At 41.8% G+C, this 13338-nt stretch overlaps 1 protein-coding gene across 1 annotated transcript; it reads left to right on the forward strand.

Annotated features, from left to right (window-relative positions):
- The first annotated feature begins 1321 nt into the window (after positions 1 to 1321).
- On the forward strand, positions 1322 to 12830 carry CAPG (capping actin protein, gelsolin like). Its single transcript, XM_032229559.1, has 10 exons — positions 1322 to 1481; positions 2839 to 2873; positions 4814 to 4986; positions 5466 to 5620; positions 6524 to 6691; positions 7524 to 7673; positions 8234 to 8326; positions 9782 to 9914; positions 11737 to 11825; positions 12063 to 12830. The coding sequence occupies exons 2-10, from the start codon at positions 2851 to 2853 to the stop codon at positions 12126 to 12128; spliced, it is 1050 nt and encodes a 349-aa protein (XP_032085450.1). The 5' UTR covers positions 1322 to 1481; positions 2839 to 2850; the 3' UTR covers positions 12129 to 12830.
- Positions 12831 to 13338: the final 508 nt, after the last annotated feature.

Raw genomic sequence — 13338 nt, forward strand, 5'->3', positions numbered from 1 at the left:
TGATATTAAAGGAGGATTCGAAGAAGAAGAATATCTCTTCGGGCGCGGAAGATCAGGACACTCTGTAAGGTTGCAGCATAGAAGATTTATTCAAACCTATACGCAAGAATCTGGACAACTAAAGTTCAACATTAAATTGGTGCCAGATAAGGATCAACAGAATTCAAGAGAGGTTGGACTTGGAAAACCACAACAACTCTAAACTGATGACGTGCTTAACCCTCACTCCCACCCACATTCTGTCTGGTCTTCTCTACTCACTAAAGATACTGAAGTTTGCTCTTACATCCACCATAAAGTTCCATATTGTTTACTCCACTTGAATACCTTCCTTGAGAAGAGGATGACATCTTGTGGTTGAGGAAAAATACAGCATCATGCATTAATTTTAACCCTTCCAGATCAGCTGCGGAGACCACCAAATTGTGGGATTTTTGCACCTGTTCACTCTCATTAGGTGCTCTTATACAGTGAAGGAGAATCAGAAGCCTGATGCAGAAGGGACATCCTGGGAAACAAAATATGCTAAGGAGCTAAGCTGGTACCTGGCTGTGGGATCAGTTTTAAAGAGAGTAGCAATAGCAATAGCAATAGCAGTAGACTTATATACCGCTTCATAGGGCTTTCAGCCCTCTCTAAGCGGTTTACAGAGAGTCAGCATATTGCCCCCAACAATCTGGGTCCTCATTTTACCCACCTCGGAAGGATGGAAGGCTGAGTCAACCCTGAGCCGGTGAGATTTGAACCGCTGAACTGCTGATCTAGCAGTAGCCTGCAGTGCTGCATTTAACCACTGCGCCACCTTGGCTCTTAGTAGAGTAAAGTAAAAGAGTAGAGTAAAAGTAAAAGAGTAGAGTAAAACAGAACAGAAACATTATTGTGGACAATGACCGGTGCATCTGGAAGTAGAAACAACTGAAATTCTAGAGGACGGAGTCTTTGTAGTATCCTTGGCCTAAATATCTGTAAATATTTTCATGACCCTGTGATTCCTTCCTAACGCAGGTTTGCAGAATGTGCCAAGATATATCAGCATCCAACAGAAGAATCGAAACCCGAGCCAGTTGTGCCTCTGGTATACCTTCATAAAAATTGCAGTGGGTTTATAGCTTGCCTCCTTTGGTGAGCCTTTTCATGTATACTTGACATACTTCAGGGCGTTCTTACAGTCATTTCCTGAGAGACTGTGCAGATAACGAAGGTTGATAGGCCCCGAGAGACAACCCAACGGATGATGCAGAAAGCGCCTGACGGGAAGGCTGTTATGAGTGCCTAAAGTGAGTCACCCTCCTTTTAACCACATCTGGCACTCTCTGCCTGCCACTTCCCTCTCCCCTCCCCTTCGCCCGCAGCCACAAAGAAGTTAGGTACTGAACAGCTAGAGAGAGAAAAGTCCCCACCCAGGAAATCTAATCTAATTTCACATTTCAGGGGTGGAAAGCCTTGTTTTTACAGGGAGCTGGTGAGCGACGACTGCCTTGGTGAGTGCATACAATCTTTTTCTCTTGGCATGTGTGCTGATGTTAAGGAGGGTGACAAAGGTGAAGCTGAAATACTTGGCTCAGTCTGTAATTTCAGAAACAAAAACAAAAAAACAAACCCTAAACCTCAGATTGGCCAACTAACGATTTTTGCAAACAGCTAGGTTGGATGGATTCAGCTGTTCTGGGTGGCTTTTTTTTTATATCTTGGTCTGTTCAACTACTAAACACTGGAAACTTCTGAAAATATGGCATTTATTATGGAATTAATTTATTAGTGCAGGGAGTAAGGTGGGAATTACTCCATAAGCCTTGATTCTTTCTAGAATTAGCCTGGTCTTCTAAAACAGTAACTTAGACAACATTGCAAAAGACAATTTCCTCTGCTTTTAATTTGAGCACTTACTTCCTCTATCTTTCCATTAGTAATTGTTAGAAAAAAGTTCTCAGACTTTTACAAACTGTGGCATGGAATACCTCCCAGCTCCTAATTCTTGTACAAATCTTCAGCTCTGATCTTCAGGGTTACTTGAGCAAAGAGGAAAAAAGGAATCCTGTCTCATGATATCTTTTCTTGCTTTATTGTAAGATAGATCAAATAGCACTCATTAAATTCTGTAACTGCTTAGCTGCAAGAGAGGAATCAGTTAAATGAATAAATGATTTGAGCTGAGGACAGTAGCATTGCACTGGGCAGCTTTTAGCTGTAAGACCAAGAATGGGAAAAGGCGGAAGAGGAAAATGATTTGCTTATCAATCCATCTGCTCATCCATTCATCCTGTTCCAATAAAATGCTAACATGGGAGGTGTTACTTTCTCCATGCTCTGAGAAGCATCCTACTTCTTAGCATGGGCAAATTCTTGCTTTTCTTCCCCTCTGTGAGCGGGCTTCACAAAAATTAAAACTATTGTTTGTCAATGTGATTTAATTTCCTTGTTTCCTGCTGTGATAATGGTATCTGTTGGATGCCACAACTTTTCATATGTCTTGGAAGATCACAGCTCCTTGTCATGGTAGTTTGGCAGCCAAGGTGGCGCAGTGGTTAGGGTGCAGTACTGCAGGCCACTTCAGCTGACTGTTATCTGCAGTTCAGCGGTTCTAATCTCACCGGCTCAAGGTTGACTCAGCCTTCCATCCTTCCAAGGTGGCTGAAATGAGGACCCAGACTGTGGGGGTGATATGATGACTCTGTAAACCGCTTAGAGAGGGCTGAAAGCCCTATGAAGCGGTATATAAGTCTAACTGCTATTGCTATTGCTATTCTTCTTCTTCTTTGCAAACTAGGACTCATACATTCAATGAACTATACTTGCTATTTAATGAAAGTCCTAATCATGTTTGCTGTTTCTCACCAGATCCTTGGAACCATGTACACAGCAAAACCCAAAAGGTGAGGAATAACTTTTATTCTCATCCAATCACAATCCAATAACCATTTCATAACTAAAATTGAATATTACAATAATTATAGGTGGTCTGTATCAGACTGTGGGGTCTTTCAACTGGGTTTAAATTTATGTTTTACTTTCAGAGCCATCTACTACTTTGAAAATCCTTGCTCTGGTTTCAAAAGTGGGGTGTAAATTGAATTAATGTTAATCATTAGTTAAGGATACAGTGAGTACTGCATCTGCTCTCCTGCCCTACAAGAGAACTTTCCAGGCTCTGGTCTGAAACAAGTTCTTAGTCTCGTTTGAGGCCACATACAAATTATTCCCAACTTGATTGCAATTTCTTTCTTGCACGTATCTTCTGTAGTGAAAGGACTTGGGGACTTGGGGTGTGTGTGTGAAAATAAATATTTGGAACCGGAAACTAAAGTGGGTAATAATCAGGATATGTTCCATTCAGGTTCCCAATGACTGGCATTTCTTCAAAGGGAAAATTTACAATGAAAGCATGTTTGGGGGAAAGAAAGTTTAAATAATGTTGTTTGTTCTTCAAGAAGTAGATTTCATTGCATCAAGCAACATTTCCATGTACTGTAACTGCTCAATCTTGAAATTATATTAAAACAAACAGGGAAGCAAGCAGGTAAATCTGAACATGTAGTTCCTCTTCTTGATACTTTTCTTTCATCTGAATAACAGAATAATAGAGTTGGAAGGGATCTTGGAGGTCTTCTAGTCCAACCCCTGCTCAAGCAAGGAGACCTTATATCATTCCAGACAAGTGGCTGTCCAATCTCTTCTTAAACACCTCCAGTGATGGAGGACCCACAACTGCTCCGTTCTCACTGTTAAGAAATTTCTCCTTAGTTCTAGGTTGCTTCTCCTGGATTTCCCTCCTATGATTTCTCCAAGGTGAAGCTCCCCAGATTTATTGGACTTCAGTCCCATCATTCTTCAGCTTTGCCTATGCTGGCTGGGGGTTTATGGAAGGATATTCTGGAATGGTATGGCCTCCTGCTTGAAAAGGGGGCTGGATTAGAAGACCTTCAAGGTATCTGTGGGTTAGCCAGCATCACCACCAGATGGATTCATAACTGGCCGACCAACCGCACTCAACGTGTAGTCCTCAATGGAACTGCATCTACATGGAGGGAACTATGCAGTGGAGTACCCCAAGGCTCTGTTTTAAGCCCAGTACTCTTCAACATCTTCATCAATGACTTGAACGAGAGAATAGATAGAGAACTCATTAAATTTGTAGATGACACCAAACTTGCTGGAATAGCCAACACTCAGAAGATAGACTCAAGATACAGAAGGCTCTTGACAGACTTGAACATTGGGCGCTATCTAACAAAATGAAATTCAATGGTGAAAAAAAGTAAGGTTCTACATTTAGGCAAGAAAAATAAAATGCACATTACAGTATATGTGGTACCTTGCTCAATAGTAGCAACTGTGAGAGGGATCTTGGAGTCCTAGTGGACAATCACTTAAATAGGAGCCAGCCGGGTGCAGAAGCTGCCAAAAAAGCCAACACAGTTCTGGGCTGCATGATAGAATCAAAATCATGTGAAGTGTTAATACCACTTTATAACGCCTTGATAAGGCCACACTTGGAATACTGCATTCAGTTTTGATTGACATGATGTAAAAAATTGTCTGAAGTGATGTACGGTTTCCTGCCTGAGTAGGGGGTTGGACTAGAAGATCTCCAAGGTCCCTTCTCTCTGTTATTCTATTCTGTTCTGTTCTGTTCTATTCTGTTCTGTTCTGTTCTGTTCTTCCAACTCTGTTATTCTGTTATTTTAAAATTGAAGTCAAATGCACTGCAACGTTTTTTCATCCCACCCTCTTGATTCTTGGTTCCTTTTCTAGATATCTATTTGTCCTGTTTTCTTTCTTCCAATTCAATAAATGTCAACCTTCTGTTTGGTAGTGGCTCTGCCTTTGATGTTTCGGCGAAAGAACCAGGACTGCACATCTGGCGTGTGGAGAAAATGAAGCCAGTTCCTGTTCCAGATGAGATGAAAGGCATATTCTATTCTGGGGATTCATACCTTGTCCTTTATAATGGCCCAGATGAGCATTCCAACCTGCATATTTGGATTGGTAAGCAAAGGGTCAAAATAATCCTTAAATCAACAAATTCTATCTGAGGATGATGCATTTCTATAGCTTATTGCTGAATAAACCCTATTTGGGTGGATTCATACAATATATGCTTCACAGATCTTAAGAGCTGAGGTCACACAACATACTCAACCAATTTTAAAGTAACCATAATAAGGCTTAGTATGTTTTGTAAGCCATTGATATCTGCTTCAAGGCCAATTTCTACCTGCTTCAAGGCCAATTTCTTGAACTGAGTGTTGTGATCATACAACTTGCAATACAACGCAACCCTATATCCTAGCAAGAATGAAAACTTGTCAGAAGTGGCTTCTTATTACCTCCAAAATGGGTTTTAATGTAGGATGTAAGATTCTGACACACAGAAAACCCTCTTTGAGGTAGCTGGAGCTGGCTAGGGGCTGGGTGGAGTTGGGTTACTTCCTTGCAAAGTAATGCTCTCTCTCTCTTTGTCTCAGGTCAAAATTCCTCCAGGGATGAGCAGGGAGCATGTGCTTTGCTCTCCACTCACCTCAACTCCATCCCAAAAGAGAAGCCAATTCAGTATCGGGAAGTTCAGGGGAATGAATCAGATGTCTTCATGGAGTACTTTCCCCACGGCATCAAATACCAGGTGAAAGGAGACTCGTTTTTCCAGTTATAGACCTTACCCTCTTTCACTGTTGCTAAACATTAAGAACTTTCCCTTAGTTAAACATTTGTACCTGTAATTACACTCATGCAAAGTTATGCTGTGGAGATAGTAGGAGACCAACATCTCCTTCAATCCCCATCAGGCTCATGTTGGCCCAGGTGAGTCCAGTTAGCTGACATCTTCCCTTTTTTTACTTCTTGGGAATCTGTTCCCTATTTATTTTCTTTTCGTTCAATTTCTTTTCCATCATTTCCTCCAAGTTTAGCTTAGTTTTTTCTTCTCTTGTAAATTGGAGAAAACAACAGTAATAAAACTAGTTTGATCTACTCACGAACTAGTTTGATCTACTCACGTTCTGGTTCCTTGCGCCTGACACAACAGTCAAAAATCCTAAAAGGTTTCTATCACTCACAGCCAGCCTTGCATTTGATTTATTTTTTGTTAGTTTCTAAGCAGATAAGGCACACATTCAAAGCTGTAGATTACAGCTAACCACCATCTTCACTGCTCTTTAACACTTTGCTCATTCTGTAGCACTAGTTTTCCCCTTGATGTCCTGATGATACCAATAGCAGTAGCCCTTCGACTTATATGCCACCCCATAGTGCTTTGCAACATTCTCTGAGTGGTTTACAATGTCAGCATATTGTCCCCAACAATATGGGTCCTCATATTACTGACCTCGGAAGGATGGAAAACTGAGTCAACCTTGAGCTCTGTCAGGAACAAACTCCAGACTGTGGGCAGAGTGTGCTTGCAATACTGCATTTAACCACTATGCTACCATACTATGCTCCTATAGTCCCAAATAGACTTTCTTGACCCTTATCTTCAAATTCTAGCCTCTGTAGCCCTTTCTCAACCCCAGTTTATGGTCTATAGGAAGGTGGTGTGGAGTCGGCCTTTACCAGAACCCAGGCCAACCATGAGCAAAACTCAAGGCACCAACTCTATCAAGTGAAAGGAAAAAAGAATATCCGGGCTGTGGAAAGAGAACTGAGCTGGACCAGTTTTAATACGGGTGATTGCTTCATCCTGGACCTGGGAGAGGTGAGTCTAAGAAGGAAGACATATACCTGCTAGAAAAAGAATATGCAGTATGTCACAAGAGTACATGGTAGTGTTCGCGACGTTGTGACTCATGTTGCATATATATTGCCCATGTGGTTAGCTTGTAGTTCAATGCATCCTCCAAAGTCAATGCATGGCTAAGCTAATATAGGGAAATGATGGGATATATTTTCCAAGAAGGGTTGCTGCGGGACTCCAGTAATGGTAGATCTCCCAATCTGGCTTTGGATTGGAGATCGTGGGAGTTGTAGTCACAACGGTTCCACCACAAAACCGCGGTAGACAAAAGCGCGCTCGACGAAAGCGCGTACGTGACGTCATCACAGCGCGACGAAAACATCACGCTGTGAGCGGTAAATTTAAAATTAAAGTGAAAACCTTACCCTAACCCCCCCAAACCTAACCCTAAACCTAACCCTTAACCTAACCCTAAACCTAACCCTAAACCTAACCCTTAACCTAACGCTAAACCTAATGCTAACCCTTAAGCTAACGCTAAACCTAACCCTAACGCTTAACGTAACCCTAAACCTAACCCTAACCCTTAACCTAACCCAAACCCTAACCCTAAACCTAACTCTTACTTTATGTGAATCGGCTTGCTTTAATTTTATTTTAATTTCAATTTAATTTATTTTTATTTTTTTTCATCGCGCTGCTGATGACGTCAGGTACGCGCTTTCGTCGAGCGTGGTTTTGTCTACCGCGGTTTTGACGGGTCACGAATCACAACACTTCTATTGAATGCATGTTGGGGAAATTAAAAGGTGGTGATGGCTGGATGTTAGTCGGTCTCTACTTTTCCTTTTAGAAAATCTTTGCCTGGTATGGGGGGAAGTCAAACATTCTGGAGCGCAACAAAGCTCGGGATTTTGCAACAGCAATCCGAGACACTGAGAGGAAGGGAAAAGCAAAGATGGAGATTGTTGTGGACGGGGAAGAACCTGCTGAGATGACGGCGGTAAGATTTTTGTGGGGAACAAAGAGTATGAAGGGTAGATGCAAATTAGTATCTAGGTAGGCCATTTCCTCATCTGCTCCTTTCCAGATGTGTTGGACCACACCTTTCCTTGTTGTCTGGGGATTATAGAAGTTGTAGAATTCATCTGAAAAATGAGTCAGGATCAGAAGGCTGGATTAGGATTCCAAGGAAAGGTGTACGAAAGGTCTCTGAAAAGTTATGAAATATTCTTTATCCGTGGATCGCTGTAGCATCTGGCAAGGAGTTTCATACAGAGATGGTCCACAAGGACAAAAGTTGCTGTTTTAGAGTAATTCATGGTATTGACTTTTTCATACCAAGTACTACATTTTAGTGCTTGAAAGGGCCAGAACCAGCTTCCCTGATGCATTTGTGTTGCACATGGATGAAGAAGTACTTTCTAGGTGGGAAGATGTTTCTGGCAGCAGCTGCATGGCAAACATTGAATTTGAACTGGACCATGTCAAGGAATAGCACTGAGGTTCCGATGCAGGAGGGACTTGTGTGCAAAGAGATATTGGCATGACATATTTCTCCAGGTACTGGGTCCTAAGCCGGTTCTGAAAGAAGGCACCGCTGAGGAAGATATTGTGGCTGATCAGAAGAATGCTATTGCAGCAGTATTGTATAAGGTAATAAAATAACAGAGAAGAACCTTATTTGAGGTTGGATGGGATCTCCAGGAAATTGTTCTCTTGTAGGCACCTTCTGAAATCCATTCCTCCTCTCCGTCTCCCTCTTTGAGAGGGAAACCTATCAGCTGATGGTTGGACATTTGAATTTTAAAAAAACCTAACTATCTGTTTAATCATCTATAATCCCCAGTATGATCCTACACTGGACATTGTGTCCCTTTAAAAGGATGGGTAGCCACAAAGACCATAATGCCACTGGAATGAGAAGGCTGGCTGATGTCTTCCAGGCAGCCCTGCCATACCACAAAACATTAAGCTTGCAAACAAACCCCAACAAGAAAATAAACCCCAAATGACTTTCTCTCTATCGTTTACTTGCTGCAATTTTCAGACTGTGGGTTGGATGTGTGTAAACGCACATTCATCTTGAAATAAAAAATGTGCCAATGGGGGGAAAAATAGCTGTTTCCTACAATTAGTTGAGCCGCCTTTATTTTTTGCTTACTTTAGTTACATATTTATGATTTCTGGGCACATTATGAGGACCCCTGGATTATTTCCAAAAGGAGATATGGGTGGTAGAACTCAGTTTCAAGCGAGTGTATCCATAGACATAGACTTTGTCCTTTAGAGCTGAGGTGGCGCAGTGGTTAAATGCAGCACTGCAGGCTACTTCAGCTGACTGCAGTTCTGCAGTTCGGCTGTTCAAATCTCACCGGCTCAGGGTTGACTCAGCCTTCCATCCTTCCGAGGTGGGTAAAATGAGGACCCGGATTGTTGTTGGGGGCAATATGCTGACTCTGTAAACTGCTTAGAGAGGGCTGAAAGCCCTATGAAGCGGTATATAAGTCTAACTGCTATTGCTATTGCTATTTAAAATCATTAAGCCCAGAGACTATAATTGATCTAGTTTCAGTATACCACACTGCACTGAGATCTGGAATCCTGACAACAGCCCAATCGTGATTGCTTAGACCAAAGATTCTTTTCTGATACAGATTTAGATTTGTTATAGATTTGTCTAATCCCAAATTTTACTATAGCTCTCAGAATTCTCAACTGTTTCCCACACTGATTCTGAGGGTTACTCTTCTGATACTTCTTTAGAATATGAAATCAGTGAATGCTATGTTAGGGTGTGGTTTTGCTTCAAAGTGCTTTCTGTCCACAATTTTTAGCTGCTAACAGCTGGATCAAAGGTTCCATTGAGGTCTTTTCCCCAGGATATTAAGCTGTTAGAAGTTCTGGATGCATTGATTCAGTTTTAAAATGCTGTCCAGCATGTAGGGAATACAGAATTTGCTCCATGCTCAGGCTTCCTCCAGGTTGGTGGATGGGAAAATTCTGGCTTTAAAAAAAAAAGCATCATAAACCTCAAGAGCCAGATATCATCTGCCCTGTGATTATGGGATTCCTTTAAGTGTAATAAATTCGATGCTTCTCAATCCTGAGGTCTCTGACATGACGGGAAAAATGAGTCTGACTAAAGTCTCCGAATCCAGTCCATTCCTCCAAGACCAACTCATCACAGATGACTGTTTTATCCTGGACAACGGGCAGCATGGAAAGATCTTTGTTTGGAAAGGTAATGCCCCTCATACGATGTCTCAGGGCCTTCTCTGGAACCATAAATACAAAGTGTGTGTGTGTGTGTGTATCAGTGGTGGGTTTCAAAAATTGTTCGAACCTACTCTGTGGGTGTGGCCTCCTTTGTGGGAGTGGCTTGCCGCCCATGTGACCGGATGTGAAGATGTCGACGACACGTGTCAGAACCACCTTAAATTACCTCACACACAGCACTGGCATGCATAAGAATATGATGTAAACTTGTTTTTTAAAAGGCATCTTTGGTTTGCGTTAAAACAACTTCAACACATGCAATGTTCTGATTGCACCACAAACGCAGCAGTCATCCTTACCTTTCACAGAGGCACTGAGTTTTATACATATGAGCATGATAGTGTAGAATAATCATATCCAAGGACCAGTGGTGGGTTTCAAAAATTTTTGGAAGCTCTTCTGTAGGTGTGGCCTGCTTTCCGGGTCCACTGGTGGAACTTCTTCTAACCGGTTCGATAGATTTGACAAACCGGTTCTACCGAATAGGTGCAAACTGGTAGGAACCCACCTCTGGTTTGTGTGTGTGTGTGTGTGTGTGTGGTGTGTGTATGTATATATATGCAGTGAAGAGTAGAAGAGTAGTTGAGAAACATCTACACCATTGTTAACAATGGCTACGGCGTATAAAGAAAACCTTTATAAGATGTTCTAGAGATGGCATCTCCCTCCAGCATGGCTCTCCAAAATGTTTAAAAATCTGGCCCCAAATTGTTGGAAGTGTAAAAAAACACCAGGCACTTTTTATCATATGTGGTGGACGTGCAATGAGGCAAAAAATTATTGGAAAATGATTCAATCATGGTTAGAACAAATGGTGGGAGACCAAATCTTGTTTAAACCGGAAATCTTTCTCCTAGGTATAATACCAGAGGGGTTTAAGAAAGATATACTTTATTTAATTATTCATGTACTAACTGCGGCGTGCATAACTTATGCACAATATTGGAAAAAAGAAAATACACCATCAGAGCTAGATATAATCAGAAAAGTGTTGGCCTGTGCGGAAGCAGATAGGCTCACTCTTGAACTTAAAAATAAAGGGGAATCAGAATATTTTTTAAGCCTGGAATAGATTTTATGATTGGTATAAGACAAGGTGACAAGACTGGAACAAACTGTATATATTGTGATTGGACAGAAGGATTGATAATGTATTAAGTAGGCTAATTGTCAATGGTTGTGACTAGCTGTATATAATGTGAATGTATGGTCACTCCGACTTCGCGGTGCTGCATTGTTTTAAATGTAAAAATGATAAAAATATATTGGGGGAAAAAAAGAGAAACATCTACACCAGAAGACATTCTGATCAATGTTCCCCTGAGTTGTCAGCTTCCATTTATTTTTTTCCTGCCATCAGCACCACACCTTTCTTTTTTCTTTGCAATGATTTCTATGATTGGATAGTGATTAAGATATTGGACCTGTAATAGGGACATCCAGATTCAAATCCATTCTTTGTTATGGAAGATCTCTGGATGAATTTGGGCTAGTTTCTTTCACAGGGAATGGAGGAAAATAAAGGGAAAGGAAAGGATGCTATGGGTGCCACCCTCTTGAGTTACTGAATGAAAAATGGAACAGGGAGGAAGGGAGGAAGAAAGGGAGGGAGGGAGAGAGGGATTGCTCTGCCTTTCACCTGCATATAAGCAGAGGCACTTAGGTGATGGGCAATGATAGACATTTCTCTTTCATTGAAAGGACTACCTTGGCTCTTCTAATCCAGCACTGGCCAAGGTCTTATAAAGCTCTTATAAGTTATCATCCTCCTTCCTGTCTGTCTGCAGGCCTCAAAGCAAATGAACAAGAACAACAAGCGGCTCTGAGAGTAGCAGAGAACTTCATCTCACAAATGAAATATCCCCAGAATACTCAGGTAAGGATCCCTCAAGCTTGTGCAAACCTTCTTTAAAATGCCCAGAAGGTTTTCATAAAAGAACGACACACGCCCACTGACAGGTTGAGAGAAAGTCTAGGGGGAAAGGTCTGGAGGAGAACAGCAATGTAGTGGTGTAACTCAAACATCTGAAGAGTTCTCGAGAAGTAGACAAGGATTTGTTCTATGCTTCCTTTATTTTTCTCCATATCTCACCTGCTTTTAATCTGTTTCCAGGTACAGATCCTGCCCCAGGGCCGTGAAAGTCTGCTCTTCAAACAGTTCTTTACACACTGGAAGTGAAAGCTGGAGTCTCCACCTTATGCTGGCAATACTCTGTGACTGTACCTTTCTGCCCCATCAACCATTCAAGCCTTATTGAATTGGAGCCACCGAATCCTCCTTGCCTTCTGCCTTTGACCAACCCGCTTTAATCAGAAGCTCTGCATCTGAACCCGGGTGAAACCTCCTCTTTCCCTACTTCAGTCTTCAGTATTGTGATCACAGTAGGGCAACCTTAACTGGAGGGATCCTCTCTCTTACTTTTTTGAACCAGTTCCTCCCAATTGTAAGCCTCTACCTCTTTATGTCTAGACAGTGATAATGGGACATTCTCATCTCTACAGGAAATAGAACATTTTGATGTGAGTTAAGAAAAGCCTGTGGCTGGTTTCACCCATTACACTGAACCATAACCAAGCCAGTCACATTTATTGGGTGCAAAACCCAGTCTTACACAAAATGTGCTGATTATTACTATCTAATGATAGCTTTACTTCCTTCCTTGCATCATTGGCTGTATTCAGTGCCTTGAGTCATACCTTTTACTGAATTATATCTTTCCTGTTTCACATAATATATTGCATCATAAACTAACTAAAGCGACCGAGTTTGACCCAACCAACCATCTCTGCCTTAATCCTAACCAAGTTTAACATTTTGTTTGAACACACCTGTCAAGTTAGATGTGTTGTGTAAACAAAGCCAATGGGGGTTTTTTTTCCCATCGCTGGTGACAGCTTGCAATCAATCACTCTAAGAACACCCAGAGTTGTGCAATTTCATGCTTGTTTTAATAACTTTCCTCCTTTTCCCATGACTTTTGATTTTGTGTCTTTCTCCCCACCTGGAACCCAGGGAACACCCCTCCCCCATCAACCTGGGTGGGACAAGAAAAAAAGAACAGCGAAGGAGGCAGATGTCCCGCAGGGAGTCTATGCATATGCTTTTGGCCGGAAGCAAGGACCGAAACCTGTCTAGTCTCAGGCATGTTAAGTTTCCATTCAGGTCTACACTCTATCAAAAGTTGCCTGGTAGGTTGGATCTGGCTCCATCTGTCATGCCTGCTTTAAACAGCAAAGGCCGTGCTCTTATCCACCCTCTAGGCATTCTTCACCTTTCAATCATCTGTCTTTCTCTTTCTAGTTCTAGGCTGCAGTGGAGCTTTCTTGATTAGCTTGACAAGCCCTGACAAGCAAGATTGCATCATTCCACAGCTGGGCTGATGGAGTCA

Source organism: Thamnophis elegans, chromosome 13 (assembly GCF_009769535.1).
Source record: "Thamnophis elegans isolate rThaEle1 chromosome 13, rThaEle1.pri, whole genome shotgun sequence".
Lineage (NCBI taxonomy): Eukaryota > Metazoa > Chordata > Lepidosauria > Squamata > Colubridae > Thamnophis > Thamnophis elegans.